The following is a 22426-nucleotide window of genomic DNA, read 5'->3' as shown; positions in this document are numbered from 1 at the left end:
AAGGCGGGACTATAGCTCACCGTCTCCTGGTGATTGGCTCAGATTCATCCAGCTGCCTTTCATGCCTAAGGCGGGACTAGAACTCACCGTCTCCTGGTGATTGGCCCAAAGTCACCCAGGCGGCTTTCATGCTTAAGGCGGGACTATAACTCACCGTCTCCTGGTGATTGGCTCAGATTCATCCAGCTGCCTTTCATGCCTAAGGCGGGACTAGAACTCACCGTCTCCTCTGATTGGCCCAAAGTCACCCAGCTGGGTTTCATGCCTAATGCGGGACTAGAGCTCACCGGCTCCTTAGTTTCTAGCCCGGTGCCTTAACCACTAGACAGAACTGTTGCTATTCTAGGTGCTGTACGGTTTGATTAAAAGTAATCTGAAAAAAATGGTGAATTATCGGGAGTTGCAGATTGAAATTTACGTGAAAAAAAATCCATTTTTCACACCAACAGTACTTAAAGAATTTCCACGCTGTCTGGAAATATTGAATTTATCAGGCTGAATAAATAAATTTATATATACACCCCCCCCCCGCCTTCCGTGGAATGGCTGACGTTCTTTGCCGCTACCTTAATAATTCTTGGTTAGGCCTTGGTTAGGCTATGAATCCAGACTGTCCATTCCCCACCCATAATCCCTGCCCTGGGAACAAGCCTTGATGACATCACGGCTTCGTTGACGTGTCGCCGCTCCAACGAGGAAGCCGTGGTTTGTGGCATCACCCTGAGGAGTTCAAATGTGCATTTCCAGACGCAGACCTCCACTACACCCCTCCAGCCTCCCCTGCCCACGGGACGTTGGACTCCAATGTCCATCCACCCCGGGCGGGGGCTGATGGGTGCTGTAGTCCAAACACCACCACCCCCAAAGAGGGTTCAGGTTGGGAAGCTGGGCTGACGTCCTTCCTTGCCCCCGTGACAGACGGACGGGAGGGTCATTTTGGCCTGGGGGGGGGAGACTGGGGTTGCTCCCTCCCTCTTTCCAATAAAATAGCCCCCCCTCCCCAAATACATAGTTCAGCCCCTCCCACCTGAGGACTGTCCCCTTCATTTGCATCCCCAGAGGGAGATGCTGTTGTCATGGCGTTGCCATGGAGACTGTTGTCAGCCACTGGAGGTGGAAGAAAAAGAGGGAAAGCATGAAAAATGGAGTGGGGGGAGAGAGAGGTGAGTGGGTGGGGAGCCAAGCAGGACTTCAGCCCTCTTGGATTCCAGGCCAAACAGGTTGGCACCCCCACCCCCGTGGCTACCCCGCCAGTACGATGCCTACCGGTGTCCCAATTTGGCATCGCAAGAGATATGCGTGGAGTTCCCTTGGGCCCTCTCCTCCCCTCCCTTTGCCCCGTCTCCGTCAGTCAGGGACCCCACCAGCTACTCAGGGTAGCCACATTTTGCGCCCTGCACTCGGCAACCCACTGTGCAATATTTGGTTTATTTTATTTTATTTTATTTTATTATTATTATTATTTTTATTTTTTATTTTATTTTATTATTTTATTTCATTTCATTTCATTTCATTTTATTATTTTATTTTATTATTTTATTTTATTTTATTTTATTATTTTTATTTTTATTTTATTTTCATATGGAGATCCCTGTTTGCATTGCACGGCGTTTTGGGCTCCAGCATAAAATGGCCCTGCGAAGGGGCTGCATGGATGGAAGGGAGAATGCAGATTTGAGGTTTTTTGGGGGGGGTCAGGCTGGGGGAGGCGGGGGGGGGGAAGGGGGTTGTCCAGGCTGCATGCACGAGGGGTGGGTGGGTGGAAAAAGCATCCAGGGGTGGGGTCCCCGGCCCTTGCAGATCCAGATCTGCTGAAGACCCTTGCAAGAAAGAGATTATCAGGAGACGTGGCCTCCAGGCTGTGCAGTCCTATAATTTCGCCCCCTCCTCTTTCCCCCCCCCCTCTCTCTCTCTTTGTCTGTCTCCAGGCCAATTCTCCACCCGTCATTGTCAACACCGACACTTTAGAAGCACCAGCTTATGTGAGTTTCCGCAGAGGTCCACTTCGACGCCTCCCCCAGGTCCTCTGGCCAGCCCCCCCCCACCCCGCCCTCGCATGACACCCCCCCTCGCTGGCCACTTCCGCCTCTCTCCCCACCCCCCCACCCCCACCGCCCGAATCCCGAAGGTCTTCCAGAAGTTTTTCCCTCTTGGGGCAGCAAACCAACCCGCCTCCATCAAACCTCTCACTGCGCATCCTTCTTTTTTCCCGGCAGGTAAATGGAACCGAAGGCGAGATGGAATATGAAGAGATTACACTAGAGAGGGTAAGTGTGTGTGTTTGTGTGTGTGTGTGTGTGTGTGCGTGCGTGCGTGCGTGCGAAATCAAGGGGACAAAGAAGTCATTTACGTATGTTTCTCAACTTTGCAACTTTAAGACGGGTGGACTTCAGCTCCCAGAATTCCCCAGCCAGCCATGCCTGGTTTTTTTTTCACCTATCCCTTAAAGCAGAGAGATTGGAGAGGAAGGGATTATAAGAGAGTAATCAGGGCCACAATGAGTATGCTGGCTGGGGAATTCTGGGAGTTGAAGTCTGCAGGACTCAAGGATGCCTTCCTGACTGGGGAATTCTGGGAGTTGAAGTCCGCAGGACTTAAAGATGCCTTCCTGGCTGGGGAATTCTGGGAGTTGAAGTCTGCAGGACTTAAAGATGCCTTCCTGGCTGGGGAATTCTGGGAGCTGAAGTCCTCAGGACTTAAGGATGCCTTTCTGGCTGGGTTAAATTGTCATTTATTACATCCATTGTTTAATTCTTTTTTAAATTTTGTACTTTATGTTTTTTAATTTTTTATTGTTGTGAGCCGCCCTGAGTCCTTGGGGAGAAGGGCGGCATATAAATTTAATAAATCTCAATCTCAATCTCAATTATGGGAGTTGAAGTCTGCAGGACTTAAGGATGCCTTCCTGGCTGGGGAATTCTGGGAGTTGAAGTTTGTACTTAGACCTTACTCTCTCGCAGGGCAACTCCGGGCTGGGGTTCAGCATTGCCGGGGGCACCGACAATCCACACGTTGGCGACGACCCCAGCATCTTCATCACCAAAATCATCCCTGGAGGGGCGGCCGCTCAAGATGGCAGATTAAGGTGAACGTCGGGCGTGGGGTGGCGGGGGGTGGGTGGAAGAATCCTTCCAGCGCTGCGTTCTCTGAAGAGGCCGTGTAGAGATGGCTTTGCCTTCTTGCTTGGCTCGGTTTTTAGATCCACCTAGAAACCTGGCTCTCCTGGTGGTGTCCCATCCCAGGACTCACCATCCCTAGCCCTGCTGAGCTGCTTCCCACCCCCTGCCCCCCCCCACCCCCAAGACTGGCTAAAGTTGTCACCTGCGAGGCTTGAAAAGCAAGACAGAAATTCTGATAAAAGCTACCCGGATATTCCCTTCATCCCAAACAATATGGCCGAAGGCTTTCATCTGATCCTTTGCAAGGGAGCGGGTCAAAATAGGGAGAGACTGAGCAGGGGTCTTTATCTGTTCCCCCCCCCCAAGAAGTCAAAAAAGTCAAGATGGTGGCCCCAAAACTATGATCCAAGCTTCATCCTAGCTTAATTTATCTCAAATCTCGCACAATCCCTTTTGTTCCTTTGATCTCTTTGCCGTAAATGGAGCCAGATCTGAAGAAGGGGACCAAGAGGACATCAGTTCTGTCCGCCCCCCCCATCCCCAAAAACCCAGCTTCCATGGTCCATCTCTTCCCCCCTTTTAAAATTTATTTCAGGGAGTCCTTGACTTGTGAACACAATTGAGCCCTATTCTATTCTGTTCTGTTCTGTTCCTCTCTATTCTATTTTTTATTATTCTCTTATTATTCTATTCTATTCTATTCTATTCTTTCCATTTCTTATTCTATTCTATTCTATTCTATTCTATTCTATTCTATTCTATTCTATTCCAATTCCAATTCCAATTCCAATTCCATCCTCTATTCTATTCTATTCTATTCTATTCTATTCTATTCTATTCTATTCTATTCTATTCTATTCTATTCTATTCTATTCTATTCTATTCTATTCTGTTAAGTGAATTTTGCCCGATTTTACGACCTTTTTTGCCAGTGTTATTAAGTGAGTCACTGCAGTTGTTCAATTAGCAACACGGTTGTTAAGCGAATCCAGCTTCTCCATTGACTTTGCATGTCAGGAGGTCACAAAAGGGGATCACGTGACCCGCCCCTGGGACGCTGCGACCGTCATAAATGCGAGTCAGTTGCCAAGCGTCCGAATTTTGACAACGTGACCACAGGGGATGCTGCAATAGTCGTAAGTGTGTAAAGCAGTCGTAAGTCCTTTTTTTTTCAAATGGTCACTAAGCGCGTGCTCATAAGTCGAGGACTGCCTGTAATCTATTTTATTCGTGCATTCCAGTTCTCCAGCTGCCCGAGTCAACCAAATGACTCCCGGGGGGAATTACAATTCTGATTTATTTTTTTTTATGATTTCTCCCCCGGAACAGAGTGAACGACAGCATTCTTTTTGTGAACGATGTGGACGTACGGGAGGTGACCCACAGCACGGCAGTGGAAGCGTTGAAGGAGGCCGGCTCCATCGTGCGGCTCTACGTCATGCGCCGGAAACCGCTGGCAGAGAAGGTGATCGAGATCAAGCTGATCAAAGGTCCTAAAGGTAACCACCCTCAGCCCCCCCCAGGACTTCCCACAGACCTGGGGGAGCTCATGTTCCCCCTCTTTAGGACTCTTGGGTGAAGCCACGTTACCCCAAACCAGTCTTTCTCAACTTCAGCAGCTTTAAAATGGGTGGACTTCAACTCCCAGAATTCCATAGCCAGCCATGCCTTTCTTTTTTTTTTCTCCTATCCCCCTAGGGTGGAGAGATTGCAGAGAAAGGGATTGCAAGGGAGTATGCAGGCCACAATGGGTGTACCTAGCAAAAGGGATGTATTAGCGCCAGGGAATTCTGGGAGCTGAAGTCCACCCATCGTCAAGTCGCCAAAGGTGACAAGTACTGCCCTAAGTGGAGAATTCGTGTCTGGTTCTGCTTCTGAACAGGGACCCTTCATAGAGGGAAAAAAAGATCTTCTCCACCCCCACCATCCTGTCAGCCCTAGCACAGCTAATGGAACCTCCAGTGGCAGGCACAGTGTATCTTTAAAGGCCACGTGCTGGGCACAAATGAGGGAGAAGGGCTGTTGCATCCATGCTGTCTTTTAGTATGGAATGTCAGTTCTAATTGCTGGAGGCCTTCAAGTTATCCAGATGCTCATGTCACGCAGTAGATGCTGACATGGGCTGGGGGTTGGACTAGTACCCAGGTTGGCCACTGGCCCCAGGAATAGCTGGCGAGCCCCACCCACTCACGGTAGCACCATTTGCACACGCGTGGGAACGCTAGCATCGCCGCCAGTGTCACGCAGGCGCTTGCGGCCCATTTGCATGTACGTGCCTGTGCCGTGGGGGGCATGTGGCCCATTTGCGCATGCACACAGGCGGTAGCTCATGTGCCATGGGTACGCGCAGCCCACTTGCGGGGGCACACGCGCACTAGCGCCGGTGTCCTGCGTGCTCCCGTTTGCCCATGAACGTGCAGGGCTGCGTGCACGCATATTTCCCTGCTGGGCTGTCAAGCCAGAAAGTTTGGGAAATTCTGGGCTAGATGATATTAGAGATTGTATGGGATCTTCTTAAAATGGTTAAAAGCACTCCCGCGAGTGGGGTGGAGCTCGCTAGGTGTTCCCGTGGCCTGTTGTGGACCCGGTACCGGGCTGTGGACCATAGGTGGTGGACCTGTGTTAAAAAGAATTCAGCCCTAAGAAAATGTTTCCTCCAGATGTTTTCACCTTACGTGCACCCTGCTCTCCACCCTTCTCTATCACAAACTTTCTCCTCTGGACTTTTTCCACAGGGCTGGGCTTCAGCATTGCGGGCGGTGTGGGCAACCAGCACATTCCGGGGGACAACAGCATCTACGTCACCAAAATCATTGAGGGCGGAGCAGCCCACAAGGACGGGCGGCTGCAGATCGGGGACAAAATCCTGGCGGTAAGGCCTGGGCTGGGTGGGACTGTTTGTGGGCTGCCCAAGAACCCGGGTGGGGGAACGGTCTTACAAGAATTCCCCCAAAGTTAAATCTAGAGATAGCCAAAAGGAATAGATAATTTCAGTCCAGATTAACAAGGGATGATAGATCTGGCCAAATCAGCCATAATGCTTCAGATATCTTCAGTTCAGTTCAGTTTACTCAACTCAACCCAACTAAATTCAAGTTAATTTAACCCAACCCAACCCAACTCAGCCTAATGACTCAACTCAGCTGTCAACGCTGCTGACATCGGAAACTTGACATCAGCTTAATTTAACCTTACTCAACCCAACTCAGTTCAACTCAACCTAATTTAACCTTTCCCAACAACTCAATTCAACTCAACCTAAATTAACCTTGCCCAACCCAATTCAATTCAACTCAACCTAAATTAACCTTACCCAACCCAATTCAATTCAACTCAAACCAATTTAACCTTACTCAACCCAACTCCATTCAACTCAACCTAATTTAAGCTTACCCAACCCAACTCAATTCAACTCAACCCAATGTAACCTTACCCAATCCAACTCAACTCATCCTAACTCAATTGAAGTTCATCAAATCCAACCCAACCTAACTCTTCTGCACTACTCAACTTAATTTAACCTTACCCAACTCAACAATTCAATTCAACCCAATTTAACTTTTACCAAACCCAACTCAATTCATCCCAATTCAATTGAAATTCATCAAGCACAACCCAACTCCACCCAACCCAACTCTTCAATGCTACTCAGCCTAACTTAATGTTACCCAACTCAACAATTCAATTCAAGCCAATTTAACCTTACTGAACCCAACTCAACTCATCCCAACTCAATTGAAGTTAATCTAACCCAACCCTACTCAACCCAACCCAACTCTTCAACTCAACTCAACCCAACCCAACTCTTCAACTCTACTCAACTCAACCCAATCCAACTCTTCAACTCAACTCTACTAAACCCAACCTAACCCAACCCAACCTAGCCCAACTTAAGCGAACTCACAAATTTGTGCATTTAAGTCATGATATATGTGATGTCGCTGGCTCTTTCTTCCTGTCGGCACCCCTAAGTGTAGGCTGGGGGAAATTCACAACTTTCACAAGAGGTGATCTTTCAGGGATTACGTCTCCCTTCATCTCAGATGTGTAATTCCCCATTGCTGGCTGGGGAATTCTGGGAGTTGAAGTCCACACTTTTTAAAGTTCCCAAGGTTGAGAAATGCTGAGCTAAACAGATGCTAAGTTTGTAACTAGCCAGGATGAAAATGGGTTGAGTGGGACGCGGAGTGCCTTCACCCAACACCACAGGTGAGTCTGTCAATCAACAGCCCTTTCTCCCCCCCTACTTGCAGGTAAACAATGTGAGCCTGGAGGATGTCATGCACGAAGACGCTGTGGCAGCTCTGAAGAACACCTTCGACATTGTGTACCTGAAGGTGGCCAAGCCCACCACCCTCGACTTGAACGACTCTTACGCCCCTCCTGACCTCACTTCCTGTGAGTGGCTTCCCGCCCCTTCCTCCTGCTCTCTCCACCTCCTCCCTTCTTAGAGAACCTCACAACGGAGGCATCCTTGGTCATCCATGGGCTTGAGAATGACCCTGACCTCTCCAGAGGAAACCCGACTAAACTCATCATACTTGCAAAACTGGGGGATTTTTTTTTATATCTCTGGCTGTGAGGGACCTTAAAGGCCTTTATTTTTAACATTTGCAGAGCTTCACTGATCTATTAAAAAAACACATTACTGCCCACCAACAGATGAGAAATACATTTTTGTGTGTGTGCAAATTCTTAATCAAAGCTCTTTGCCTCTGCAAAAACGCCACCTCCCCCTTTTTTAATCCCGCTTCCTTCCCTTTTGCTTCCTTGCATGTTCGTTTGGAAGCCGGGTGGTGTATAAATCCAATAAATCATCATCATTATTATTCTTCTTTGTGGCTAGCTTACTCTCATCACCTGGACAACGAAATCGGTCATCAGAGTTACCTGGGTAGCGACTACCCACAAGCCATGACCCCCACCTCTCCTCGGAGGTACTCCCCCATCCCAAAAGAACTGATGGGGGAGGAAGATATTCCCAGGTAAGTGCTGGCTCCGCCTCCTCAGGGTGTGGCCTCCTCGCACCTGGCGCAGAGCCTCGGCCGAGCCATTGGCTGTCCTTGGTGCTGAAGGCAGCTGTGGATTCAGCACCAAGGACAGTGAACGGCTCTGCTTGGCCACAGCTGGGCCCAAAATTTAGGTTGTTAAGCGAGACAGTTTTTTAAGCAAGCTTTGCCCCATTTTACGACCTTTCCTGCCACTCTTGTTAAGGGAATCACTGCGGTTGTTAAATGAGGAACACGGTTGTTAAGCGGATCTGGCTTCCCCATTGACTTGGGCTGTCAGAAGGCCGCCAAAGGGGATTACGAGATCTCTGGGACGCTCCGGCCATCATAAATGCGAGTCAGTTGCCAAGACAGTTTCAATTTGGAGTGAGCCCAGTGGGCTGCCAAAGGGCGCACGGCCACCGCAGAGGAAGATGCGAAGGATTTGGGTTGGCTTAGTCTGAAAAGGGTCACCAAGTGGAGATCCGAGCACAGATTTAATTACCCGAAAGGGTTCGGAAGGAAGGCCACGGAAGGAGCCACGTGAGACATCGGGAGGAGGGGAGTCCGTTTCAAACTCGGCCATTTGAAGATGTGTAGGCTTCAACTCCCAGAGTAGCCCAGCCAGCAGGGGAGCGGGGGCTGGACTAGATGACCCCCTGGGACCCCCTCACTTTTTTCTCTCTCTCCAGGGAACCACGCCGCATCGTGATCCACCGTGGCTCCACAGGGCTGGGGTTCAACATCGTGGGGGGCGAAGACGGCGAGGGCATTTTCATCTCCTTCATCCTGGCCGGAGGACCGGCTGACCTCAGCGGGGAACTTCGGAAGGGGGACCAGATCTTCTCAGTAAGAGACACCCCCTCCCACTCCTGCGGCTCCCTCGAAGGGCCAGCAGGCCTGGGGTTGAACCAGACTAATAAGCAGGATAGTAGGCATTATACTGCATATCAGAATACATACATACATACATACATTTATTTTATTTATTTATTGATGGGATTTATATCCCGCCCTATCTCCCGAAGGACTCAGGGCGGCTAACAACAAAACATATAATAAGTACAGAAATCAAGATAAAAATAAAATTGAAAGCATCTGTGCAATAAATTAAGATTAAAGAATTAAAAATAAATTAAAAATTCTAAATATAAATTAATTAAAATGCCTGTCAGTCCAGGTCAGCCTGGTGGAACAGGAGTGTTTTGAGGCCGCGGCAAAAGGATTGGAGGTTTTGGGCCATCTGAAGCTCAGGGGGGAGCTGATTCCATAGGGTTGGCGCTCCCACAGAGAAGGCCCTCCCCCTGGGGGTCGCCAGCCTACATTGCCTAGCTGACGGTACCCTGAGGAGGCCTTCTCTGTGTGAGCGTACTGGACGATGGGAATTTGTTCCCGGCAGCAGATGGTCCTGCAAGTATCCCGGACCTAAGCCATGTAGGGCTTTAAAGGTAAGTACCAGCACCTTAAATCTCACCCGGAGGGCAACTGGTAGCCAATGCAGCTCACGCAGGAGGGGTGTAATATGGGAGTATCGGGGTGCTCCCATCACAACCCGTGCAGCTGCATTCTGCACCAGCTGAAGCCTTCGGGTGGTCTTCAAGGGCAGCCCCATGTAGAGAGCATTACAGTAATCAATACGGGAGGTTACGAGTGCGTGGGTGACTGTACGTAGGGCATCTCGGTCCAAAAAGGGGCGCAATTGGTATATAAGACGAATCTGTGCAAATGCCCCCCTAGCCACGACTCCAATATGATCTTCAAAACTGAGTCGTGAATCTAGGAGGACGCCCAGATTGCGTGCTCTATCAATGGGAGGTAACATCTCTCCTCCTATAGTCAGAGATGGAACCTCTTGGACTAAACGAGATGACGGTATGTACAGCCACTCAGTCTTGGCCGGGTTGAGTCGAAGCCTGTTTTCTCCCATCCAAATCTGTACTGCTTCCAGGCAACGGGACATCACATCGAGGGCATCACTGGGTTGGTTCGGGGTGGAGATGAATAGCTGGGTATCATCAGCATATTGATGATATTTCACCCCGAAGCTACGGATGATCTCTCCCAGCGGCTTCATATAGATGTTGAACAGGAGGGGCGAGAGCACCGAACCCTGAGGCACTCCACAACTAAGAGGCCTAGGGCTTGACCTCTGCCCTCCTGCCAACACCGTCTGCGAACGGTCCGAGAGGTAGGAGGAGAACCACCTGCAGAACGGTGCCTCCCACTCCCATCCCCTCAAGACGACGCAGTAAGATACCATGGTCGATGGTATCAAAAGCCGCTGATAGATCTAATAGGACCAGGACAGAGGAATAACCTCTATCTCGGGCCCGCCAGAGATCATTCACCAGTGCGACCAATGCCATCTCCGTGCTGTGCCCGGGTCTGAAACCCGATTGGTACGGATCTAGATATTCAGTTTCCTCCAGGTTCAAAGGGAGCTGTCGTGCCACCACATACATACATACATACATATATATATAATATTCATTACACTGCTTAGTATATTGCTTGCTAGTATACATAATATTTATTATAATATTTATTATAGTTTATTTTACTGCTTATTAGAATATATATAATATTTATTATACTGCTTACTATCCTGCTTACTATAATATATATAATATTTATTATAATATTTATTATAGTTTATTCTGCTTGTTATAATATACAATATTTATTGTAATATATATTATAATGTTTATCTTACTAATTATTATACTTGCTTATTATACAATATTTATTGTAATATATATTATAATATTTATCTTACTAATTATTATACTGCTTATTATATTGCTTACTTTCCTGCTTATGATAATATATATAATATTTATTATACTATTTATTATAGTTTATTATCCTGCTTATGATATTGCTTAAAATATACATAATATTTATTGTAATATTTATTAGACTGTTTATTATCCTGCTTATCAATATATACAGTATATATATATATATATATGTATGTATGTATGTATATGTATATATCTATATATCTATATATATCTATATATTATCTATCTATCTATCTATCTATCTATCTATCTATCTATCTATTTATCTATGTAGGTCTTGGCGTATTCGGGTCTTTTCCCGTCTAAGATTGAGAGTGTAAGACACTCTCAATCTTACACGGGAAAATACGCCAAGACCTACATACCCGTGAATATATATATATATATATATATATATATATATATATATATATATATATATATATATAGAGAGAGAGAGAGAGAGAGAGAGAGAGAGTAGGCGTGAGCTTAAATGGACTCCAGAAGATGGTAAAAGGACAGGAAAGCCTGGAGGAACGTTGTCCATAGGGTCGCGATGGGTCGGACCTATATATATATATATATATATATATATATATTTTTCATTTCATTTCATTTCATTTCTTGGATTTCTATACCGCCCTTCTCCCTAGGGACTCAGGGCGGTTCACAGGGCATATATAAATAACTGTACAAAAATTAAAAGAGAATTAAACCATGCCCAATTAAAATACAGCAATAGTAAAATAATAAAACCAATTAAAAACCCATATTCCCCTTCAGGCCAGACCAGCTAACTCAAACTAGTGGGTCTTCAACCCGCGACGGAAGGATCGGAGGTCCGATGCCATCCGGAGCTCAACCGGCAGTTGGTTCCATAGTGCCGGGGGCACCCACAGAGAAGGCCCTCCCCCTGGGGGCCACCAGTCGACATTCCCTGACCGGAAGCACCCTGAGGAGGCCCTCTCTGTGGGCACGTACACATACATATATATATGAGTCCTTCGGGAGAAGGGCGGTATAAAAATTTAATTAAATAAATAATATATATATATATATATATATATATATATATATATATATATATATATATATATATGTGTGTGTGTGTGTGTGTGTGTGTGTGTGTGTGTGTGTGTGTGTGTATGTATGTATGTATGTATGTGTATATATATATACACACATACATATATATATATATATATATATATATATATATATATATATGTATATATATATATATATATATATATATATATATATATATATATATATATATATATATATATATACACATACATACATATACATACACACACACACACACACACATATATATATATAATGATATATATGTAATATTTATTATAATATAAAACCCAGGGTTGGTATTAGCTTCTTTGGTTGCTGCCGCAAACTGCTTATTTATAATGAGTCCTTCGGGAAAGGGCAGTATATAAATGTAATAAAATAAATAAAATAAAATAAAATAAAATAATGAGCAGTATAATAAGCAGTGTGCGGCAGCAACTAAAGAAGCTAATGCAATCCCTGGTTGTATAAACAGAGGCATAGAATCAAAATCAGCTGAAGTATTTAGGACTGCTTTACAGAGCCTTAGTATGGCCACATCTGGAATACTGCAGCCAGTTTTGGCCACGACATTACAAAAAAGGTGGTGAAACTTTGGAAAAAGTGCAGAGAAGAGTAACTCAGAGGATCCAAGGCCTGGTGACTAAAACATACAAAGAACGGTTGCAGGATTTGGGAATGGCTAGTCTAGAGAAAAGAAGGACTAAGGGGGACATGATAGCAGTATTCCAGTATTTGAGGGGCTGCCTCAAAGAAGAGGGGGGGTTCCCCCTCTTCTCCAAAGCACCTGAAGGCAGAGCAAGAAGCAACAGATGGAAACCAATCCAGGAGAGAAGCAACCTGGAATTAAGGAGAAATTTCCTAAGAGTGAGGATAATTCACCAGTGGAACAGCTTGCCACCAGAAGTTGTGAACACTCCAACACTGGAGGTTTTTAAGAGGAGACTGGCCAGCCACGTGTCTGAAATGATATATGGTCTCCTGCCTCAGCAGGGGGTTGGACTAGATGACCTCTAAGGTCCTTTCCAGCTCTTCTGATCGGTTATTAACCTCTTCCGACAGGTCAACGGCGTGGATCTCAGGAACGCTACCCACGAACAAGCTGCCATCGCTCTGAAAAACGCCGGGCAGACGGTCACCATTATCGCCCAGTACAAGCCAGATGGTGAGATATATTTTTTGGGGGTGGGGGAGAGAGACCCAATGCAGGACACACGAGGGGAGGTGGGAGACAGGGTGGGTGAAAGTCAACCCCTCCACCTGAAAAGTGGCGAGGAGGGGGGTGGGGGGGTTAAAAAAATGATAATTTGTGAGCTTTCCTGGTGGTGTTTCATCCTGGCTAGTTATGACTGGGCATCCATCCCGCTGAGGACGATTGGGGTGAAAATTTGGGGAGAATTTTTAGGTTTTTTTTAATCTCCCCCTCCCCAATTTTATTAGCACTCCTGAGGGAGGGAGATGGAAATGGGGGTGTCTATGGGGTTGGGGAGGTATGGGTGTCAATACAGGTGAGTCCTCAACGTACGACCACAATGGAGCCGAAAATTTATCTTGCTAAGTGAGTTTAACCTCATTGTAGGACTTTTCTGGCCACAGTTGTTAAGTGAATCACTGCAGTTCTTAAGTTAATAACACGGTCGTTAAATGAATCCAGCTTGCCCTCCCCCCTCACTTTGCCTGTCAGACGGTCGCAAAAGGGGATCATGTGACGCCAGGACGCTGCGACCATCATAAATACGAGTCAGTTGCCAAACATCTGAATTTTTGATCCCGTGACCCTGGGGAGGCTGCGACAGTCGTTAAGTGTGAAAAAATGGTCATAAGCCCCCTTTTTCATTGCCGTAACGAACCGTTGTAGGTTGAGAACTGCCTGTATTGTGCCGTGCACAACAAAGAGGCACAACTTTGGTCTTGGCTGCCCTCTTGACTTTTTCGACCTGCCCTGCAGGTGCTTTGGGTGAAAATGTCTGCAGAGGAGGGGGCTGTTTGAAATGGGGGTGGGGGGCACATTGACATGTCACCTGTCGCTTTTGGAGGTGTCAGTGATCATCTCTGTGTTTGATGCTTCCCAACCTCGTGAACTTTAAGAGGGGAGGATTTCAACCCCCAGAATTCCCCAGCCAGCCGGGCCTGTTTTTATTCTCCTGTCATCTCCTTGAGCGGAGAGATTGCAGAGAAAGGGACTACAAGAGAGTATGCAGGCCACGATGGGTGTACATATCGAAAGGAATGTATTAGTGCCAGGGAATTCTGGGAGTTGAAGTCCTCAGCTCTTCAAGTCCCCAAGGTTGGAGAAGTAGCAGACTTGATGATCTCTGGGGGAATTTCAATTCTACAACTCCGTGATTCTATGACCCAGCATCGCACAAACACACACACACACACACACACACACAGACCCGCTTCTGGATCTCTTCCCCCTTCCAGAGTACAGCCGCTTCGAAGCCAAGATCCACGATCTGCGGGAACAACTGATGAATAGCAGTTTGGGCTCAGGAACCGCCTCGCTTCGGAGTAACCCCAAAAGGGGCTTCTACATCCGGTGAGCCCCCAGCCCTTAGGCCCCCGTCCTAGAATCCAGGGGTGTCTCCCCACACACACAAAAAAATAACAATCACCAGAGTGGTGGTAATGGTGTTATTTTAAAAATAAGAATCTGTCAACTTGCCTGGTGGAAATGTCCCATTCACAGACAGTCCTCAACTTTTTAAGAAGAGACTGGACAGCCGTTTGTCTGAAATGCTGTAGGGTTTCCTTCCTGAGAAACTGTATATGCAGCCCATCTCACCATCCAGCGAATTTAAGGAGCAAATTTGAAACAGTCCGTGACTTTTTGGCCTTCTCACCTGTACGCCCACTCCCATTCCCCCTCCCACCTCCATCAAACAGGGCTCTCTTCGACTACGACAAGACCAAGGATTGTGGCTTCTTGAGCCAAGCTCTGAGTTTCCATTTTGGCGACGTCCTACATGTCATTGACGCTTCCGACGAGGAATGGTGGCAGGCGCGACGCGTCCATCCGGATGGTGACAGTGACGAGCTTGGCTTTATTCCCAGCAAGAGGCGGTAAGGGAGAGGGTTTTGGGGGATGTGTGTGTGTGTGTGTCTCCTGCGACTTTCAAAAGTGGAACATGTCTGTGGTCTTGCCTGGTTGTGCGAAAACCAGCAAATCCCCTGCAAGATTTTTGGTGGTTTGCGGTCGCCAAAAATTGATGTGCTAGATCGTGTCAATCGATGTGGTAAAATTGGTGGGAAATCTTGTAAGGTGCTCAATTCTTAGCGGCGAAATTTGATGGTCTCATGCCATTTGGGGTGGGTTTTAATGGTGGGGAGCCCCCATCTTTGGGCAGTTGGAGAAGATCCTGGACTTTAGCGATCGTTGGGGGGCTGAGAAGGAAGGCCTTGGGATCCCCAGCTGATGCGCCTTCTCTCTCTCTGCCTTCTGCAGGGTCGAGCGACGGGAGTGGACACGATTAAAAGCAAAGGTGAGTCCATCCCTGGTCTTGAAAAAGACGGGGTTCAGGACCCCAACGTAACTGTGAGACATTTGTCAAGATAATTTGGAATTACCGAGAAGCGTCTAATCTGGAGTCTGGCCAAACCCTCTCTGATTACAGGTAGTTCTCGAGTTATAACCATTCGGAGTTACGTTATGAAGTCACATGATTGTGATCTGGGCGCTTGGCAGCTGGCTCACCTTTACAAGTGGTTGCAGGGCCTCACAATTATGTGAAAGCCGTTCGTGACATTTCCTGCTGGCTTCCCCAGAAAGTCACTGGGGAAGACGGCAGAAAAGATGGCAGGTCACTGATGTTAGTTTTCCTCACCCGACCCTCTAAGCATGCGCTGACTCAGCCTCTTGCACAGCCCCATACACGCTGGTGGGATTCAGCCAGTTCGTACCAGTTCAGCAGAACCGGTAGCTAATTTTTTTGCTGCCCAGGCCCAGAACGGACTTCTGGAAGTGGCATCCACACAGAGAACTGGCTGTTCACATATTTGAATCCCACCACTGCCCGTACACCCTTCTCAAGCCTCACCGTGCCTCCCTTGCACACTCACACTCCGTCCCCGAGCCTTGCTGCATCTCCCCACCGCTCGTATACTCCCATGCACCCTTCCTAAGGTTCATCATGTCCATTACACCCTCACACGCCCTCACACTCTTGTACACCCTGCACATCCCTGTCACACTTCCCCTGCCACTTACACACCCCGGCAATTTCCTCCCCTCCAAGGCTCTCCAGGCCTCCCCTGCCACTCCCACACTCCTCTCCACCGGCAGCTTACCTACCTGCCACCTGCTTGCAAACACCTGGGAGTGGCAACTTCCTGCCAGCTTTTGGTAGTGGAGCTAGCAGGAAGCAAAAGGAAGTTCTCGCCTAACCAGCACTGTGATTCAGTTAACAACCTCCGTTTACGAAGCCATGTGGGAGTCCTACTCCCAATTGTCCCCTAACTCCAGCACAACCTGTAACACCTTTTAGTAATTTGTTAGCCTGCAAGCTGGGCATTCAAAATTAAAGTCCACCAGTCTTCAAAGGGAGGAGGTGGGGGAACCCAGCTCCGAGCCAAGCTCCGGCCGGGCACGCTGCTCTCGTTTTTGTTCCCTGCCGTCAAACCCCTGCTAGGCTTCTCCTGGGGACCCGTGTGTGCGTGTTTTGTGTGTGTGTGTGTGTGTGTGTGTGTGTGTAGAGGGATCTGTCCTGAATTAGCCCCGGAGATCTCTTCTGCAGCTTGGAAAAACCTTTCTAACGAGACACGTCTGCGCAGTGTGGGAAAGACAGTTTAACGTCCACGGAGCAGCGCACCCGAGCAGGGTCCTACAGATCTGTGTGTCCTGCTGGACAACGTGGTGGGCTTTCTCCACATCTGGAGAACCTCTTCAGGGTGGGAGCAGCTGCCACCTTTAGTCCTGCGCCTGGAGTCCTGGGGAAGAAGCTTCCCTTCCAGAGCCCCCCCTCTTTGAGGAGGAACACCCCTCCAGTGTCCACAGACATTGTCCCCACCTCCCTCACAGAAACAGTGGTGTGCGTTCCCCTCTCTTTTTCTCTGCTCCTTCTCTCTTCCTCTTCCTTATTTTCTCTTCCTTCCTTCCCTCCTCCAGGATCGGGGCCCTGGATCAGGCTGTCAAGGTGGGTGTCAGTCTCTTGAGGTCCTGCTTCCTGAACCTTTGTCCACCCCTGGGGAACCTCCGTTTCCTCCTGTCCGCTTCCCTGCTTGCTGTCTCTTTCTCTCCGCTATCCCTGTTCCTCCTCCTCCTCCTCCTCCTCCTCCTCCTCCTCCTCCTCCTCCTGGAAGAATATTTGACCACACTCCCTATTTTTCCTCTGCAGGTCGAGAAGATGCTGTGTTGAGCTACGAAACTGTTGTGCAAATGGAAGGTGAACCCCCCCCCCCATTTCTGGCTTCTTTGCTTGTCCCCCGCCCCACTGGTGCTGTGTTTCACAACATCGGTGTCCCATCTTCCAGTGCAAATGCAGCGGGCAGAAAAGCTGTGTGAAATGCCCCCCCCAATGAAGAAAAAAAGAGGAAAAACGTAGGCAATTCAGGAAAGACAAGTAGAAATGGTTATCGGATGTAGATATGGGACCGAAGAACCCATCGCTGGTCAAGGCAGTTGAAAGGCGTCTCTGAGTCGGCTGGGAGTGATGGGAGGTGTAGTCAAACACTTCTGAAAGGCAGCAGATTGGCGCGGGGGGGGGGTTGGTTCCTTGGCCAAACTCTCTGGCAAACCCCACCACCACCACAAGCACTACACCTCCCCAGATTTTGCCTTTTTCTTTCCACCTCCCTCAACCCTGGGGGGGGGGGGAGGGCGACAATCGATTTGATTTCTCCTTTGATATCACATCAAAGTCAAACAGTTCCAAAACAGCCCGAGAGAAGCCAGGAAGCCCATTTGGGATAACTGGGAAAATGTTCTGGATTTCTCCCACCTGCATGCTTGAGCCACGGGGCGCAAAAACAGGATGCCGCCACTACACCTCAGGGCATGAAAATGGGATGCCCACCATGCCACGGGGGTGGGGAAACGGGGCGCCGCCATGCTGCGGCGTGCCAAAATGAGTCACCACCACGCTGCAAGGCACAAAAAATGGATGCTGCCGTGCCACAGGGCACAGAAATGACGCTGCGCCACGTAAGGATGGGGTAGGGTTAGTGAGTATCACGCTAGCCCCGCACCGTTTTCAGTGCGTAGGTGCCCGTGCGCACGCACATGTGTAAAATGCTTCCCCCTCCCATTTCCTCCAGTCCACAACCTTTGGACTAGATGACCTCCAGGGTCCTTCCAATTCTGTTCTTGTAGTATTCTGCTAATTAATTCCCTTCCAATGCAGATACTTGCCTCTCTAGGCCTTTTGCACACACCCGGGCTTCTCTGCGGACAACAGCTGCCATCTTGAATTTTTGGACACACACACACAATCACACACACCACACACCTCCGGCATAGTCCCTTGTTTCCCGAGTCTTACCATGCCCACTTTTAAATACAGGTACTCCACAACTTACGGTCGCAACTAAGCCCAAACTTTATATTGCTAACTGAGATACTTGCTAAGTGAGTTTTGCCCCATTTTACAACCTTTCTTGGTGCAGCTGTTAAGTGAATCACTTTAGTTGTTAAGCGAGTAACACGGTTGTAAAGTGAATCCGGCTTCCCCATTGATTGTGCTTGTCAGAAGGTCGCAAAGAGTGGCCCCGGGATGCTGAGATTGTCATAAATAGGAGTCAGTTGCCAAGCATCCAAATTTTCAGGACGTGCCTGGGGGAGGCTGAAACCGTGCCATTGTAACTTTAAATGGTCACTAAGTGAATTGTAAGTCGAGGAATACTTGGACAACAATGATTCCGGGAGGGGAGTGGGGGGGGGGACAGTGATCTCCCCTTTTGTGGAAGTCCTAACTCACACACAATTGCAGTCGTACCCTACCTACATTTGCACGCGTCGTTGGGCTATGTGCAAATGATCTCAGTGGCTCGAAATTTCGAGATCCCTGCTTGGATTTTGGATCCCCCCCTTCTAATCATGATGACCCTTCCTCTTTTTAACTTGCCTGCCTTTCGTTCTAGTTCATTATGCCCGTCCGATCATTATTTTGGGGCCCACCAAGGACCGTGTCAACGATGACCTCCTCTCTGAGTTTCCAGACAAATTCGGCTCTTGCGTGCCACGTGAGTCCACCACAGAGCGGTCCTCCCACGTGGGAGATCTGGGGATTTGGGATCTCTTACTGGATCTGGGGAAACGGATTTGGGGGAGGGGGGGCCTACACCTACGGAGAGGGTTCCTCCAACCTATGTTGTGGAAGGGAGCGACGCCAACTCTCCCTTGCAGACACCACGCGGCCGAAACGAGAGTACGAAGTGGACGGCCGAGATTACCACTTTGTGGCTTCGCGGGAGAAGATGGAGAAGGACATTCAAAGCCACAAGTTCATCGAGGCCGGACAATACAATAGCCACCTTTATGGGACAAGCGTCCAATCCGTACGGGAAGTGGCTGAGCAGGTATGTGGGAGGACACGGAGACGGGTGAGCAGAGTTGTTCTGCAGGAGGAGCATAAAAAGTGGGATGGGATTTTGTCCACATGGCTGTGGCTGCCATATCGTGACACCCCCCCACACACACCTTTGAGACACCCCCCTGCAAAGGAGCGATCGCTGGGGCTGGTTCACGCAGCTTCTTAGCCAAGTCAGCTGAAACAGCTGGACTTGCACCAAAACCCACCAGAGAATATGATGTATAACACAAAGAGCCGTTGACGTATGACTGCCACGGAGCTCAAAATTTCCCTGGCTAGGCAAAGCAGTCGTTAAGCGAATTTTGCCCCAGTTTGCCGTCTTTCTTGGCAAAAGTTGTTCAGTGAATCACTCCAGCAAGACGGTTGCTAAAGGAATCTGGCTTCCCCGTCGACTTTATTTGTCAGAAGGTCCCAGATGAGGATCACGTGAGCCCAGGACGGTACGACCGTCATAAAAGCATGCCGATTGAAATTGGATCACGTGACCACAGGGATGCTGCAACGGTTGTGAGTGTAAGTTCCTGAGCCCATCGTTCTCTTCCCTCCCCCAACCCCCCTCCCCCCTCCAGGGCAAGCACTGCATTTTGGACGTCTCCGCCAACGCTGTTCGGAGGCTGCAAGCCGCTCAGCTTCACCCCATCGCCATTTTCATCCGGCCCCACTCCCTCGAGAATGTTTTGTGAGTTAGGGGGTTCTGCGGGGTGGGGAGCTGGGAGGGGGGCTCTACACGTGTGCTGGTCAGGGTTGGGGGGGGCTACAAAGAGGCTGCAGCCAAGCAAGGGGGCTAAGGGGAAAGCTTTGTCTTCTTTCCCCAATGTTGGGGTCTGATGGGAGAGAGAGAGACACGGAGGCAAGGCAAGGCAAATGGTAAGGGGATTGTGCTGTGGAACTCCCTGCCACAAGAGCAGGAAAGACAGCAGGTCACCCTGGCTCCGCCCTTGGCTGGAAGGAGTTTTGGTAGATGGAGCTTCCATGTTCAGGGGCAGTCAGGGACACGCAAGTTAGGTCTCAATTACTTAAGTGACTTCAGTCCTTTTTCCATTAAGAGAACAGTCCGGGGTCCCCTTGAATGACCATCAGCTCCAGGGCAGAAATTTGTTTTTTTGCTCAAATTCTACCCTTCTCTAACCAAAATGGTCTGGACTACTACCTTTCCCATCACTCACAATCAGCAGGAAGGCTACTTCGACACATCTGGAGCTTCCATGTTCAGGAATAGTCTACCTTACCCTGAGCAAACACAGGACCATTAGACCAGGCAGGAGGAGGAGGAGGAGGAGGAACCACCCCAGTGGGGTTCTCTGCCCATGTGCAGAGAGCCAGGTTTGAAATGAACGAGGGGACAAGGCGGTCCATGGGGTTTTGCTGGGTGGTTAACGTGTGCCATTTGTGACCCCAGAGAAATTAACAAGCGGATAACGGAGGAGCAGGCGCGGAAGGCCTTCGACAGAGCTACGAAACTGGAGCAGGAGTTCACAGAATGCTTTTCAGGTAGGTTCGAATCTGTATCTTCACAATTTATTTATTTATTTTTAAAAAAAACACCCCTATAATCTCAAGTTTCTAGTCCAGCTGCACGTATCTATTCCACAAACGTATCCGGAGGTGATCGAAGTGTGTTTGTGTGGATGTAGGACCTCGGGCATCCTTGCAGCCGGTATCTCCCCGCCGGACAGTCCCGCTTCCAACTCCTCCTCCTCTGAACGGGGATCCCGATGGGGCCATGACACCTTCAGAGGATCCCCCTCTTGCTACCCCATGGTGCTCAGCCTCTCTTCTTCTCTCCCCTCCAGCCATCGTAGAAGGAGAGAGCTTCGAAGAGGTCTACCACAAGATCAAGAGAATCGTCGAGGAACTCTCTGGTCCTTATATCTGGATTCCGGCTCGTGAGAGACTTTAGGGCGATGAACTAAATTTCCCCGGGATCCTGAATTCCACCCACCAACCGCACCAACTCTGCAACCGCATCGCCGGAGCTGCCTCTGGAGCAGAGGAGCGCCTCTGCCTCTTGCCCCCCCCTGAACTTAGCTGTTGGCCACTCTTTTGGGGTGGGGGGATGGGCAAGCGCCTCGAGATATGCCCTTACTTTGAGTTTCTTCTTCTCTTCGTTTTAAGACTCGGATGGGGAAGGGGGGGGGCGCGAAGACAGTCTGCTTTTTTTCCCCCTTCTTGTCTGACTCGCGTGGCGATGCCCTCCCCCAGTTTTTCTTTCCGCAGCGCAAAAAGAGGGGCTTCTGACCTCCTCCCCCTTGGTCCCCAACAGTGCTAGCATTTGCATGCGGTCATTTGGGGGGCGAGGAGAAAAAAAAGGGGGGGAGTTAGTCCTTAGATTCTGATCTCTTTTATTTGGCAAGCAGGAAGCGGGCCAGGAATCTGGAAGGAAGGAAGGAAGGAAGGAAGGAAGGAAGGAAGGAAGGAAGGAAGGAAGGAAGGAAGGAAGGAAGGAAGGAAGGAAGGAAGGAAGGAAAGAAGGAAGGAAAAGGATGTTTTTTTTATTTTCTTTTTTTTTCCTACAAGCAGAAGACACTTTTGATCTGTTTACGTCTTCTGGATGTGGCCAAGGCAGAGTTCCTCATTGGATACACACACCGGAAAGAGAATTTGGCAAGACTTTGGATTCGTGTGGGTTTCATCTTCTTGAACAGAGGAAGGAGACAATGGGGAGAAAAAGACGAGAGAGAGAGAAAAAAATCCCTCTGCAAAAGGGTTCAAATCATTCTCCCAACATTTTGCTTTTTTTTTCAAATATCTTTTCCCTTCCCCCTCCCCCGGAAAGGAAGAGAAATGAGCTTTCCTTCTCTCCCTCCGTATATTTCGAGGGAAGAATTATTGTTATTGTTCGTTAAAATAGTGCTTCTCAACCGCGGCAACTTTAAGAGGAATGGACTTCAAGCCCCAGAATTGCCCAGTCGGCC

The 22426-nt window shown here is 48.7% G+C and overlaps 1 protein-coding gene across 2 annotated transcripts in view; it reads left to right on the top strand.

Annotated features, from left to right (window-relative positions):
- LOC308676995 (disks large homolog 4) overlaps nt 1-21411 on the top strand; it is a gene marked incomplete at both ends in the record, with an annotated part of 89400 nt that extends 67989 nt beyond the window's left edge. For both annotated transcript variants that reach the window (XM_081343090.1, XM_081343089.1), the window contains 19 exons: nt 1929-1982; nt 2217-2267; nt 2961-3085; nt 4449-4618; nt 5855-5991; nt 7373-7517; nt 7966-8104; nt 8800-8956; nt 13045-13147; nt 14410-14524; nt 14872-15048; nt 15431-15467; nt 17090-17117; nt 17319-17366; nt 19060-19161; nt 19325-19497; nt 20081-20190; nt 20911-21002; nt 21305-21411. In XM_081343090.1, the coding sequence (XP_081199216.1) occupies nt 1929-1982; nt 2217-2267; nt 2961-3085; nt 4449-4618; nt 5855-5991; nt 7373-7517; nt 7966-8104; nt 8800-8956; nt 13045-13147; nt 14410-14524; nt 14872-15048; nt 15431-15467; nt 17090-17117; nt 17319-17366; nt 19060-19161; nt 19325-19497; nt 20081-20190; nt 20911-21002; nt 21305-21411 (2070 nt within the window). The remainder of the gene's footprint in view (nt 1-1928; nt 1983-2216; nt 2268-2960; nt 3086-4448; nt 4619-5854; nt 5992-7372; nt 7518-7965; nt 8105-8799; nt 8957-13044; nt 13148-14409; nt 14525-14871; nt 15049-15430; nt 15468-17089; nt 17118-17318; nt 17367-19059; nt 19162-19324; nt 19498-20080; nt 20191-20910; nt 21003-21304) is intronic.
- Between the last annotated feature and the right edge of the window lie 1015 nt (nt 21412-22426).

This window comes from Vipera berus, assembly GCF_964194415.1.
Source record: "Vipera berus genome assembly, chromosome: Z".
Classification (NCBI taxonomy): Eukaryota; Metazoa; Chordata; class Lepidosauria; order Squamata; family Viperidae; genus Vipera; species Vipera berus.
The sequence above is the reverse complement of the archived record's forward strand: the minus strand, read 5'-3'. Positions and strand labels throughout refer to the sequence as shown.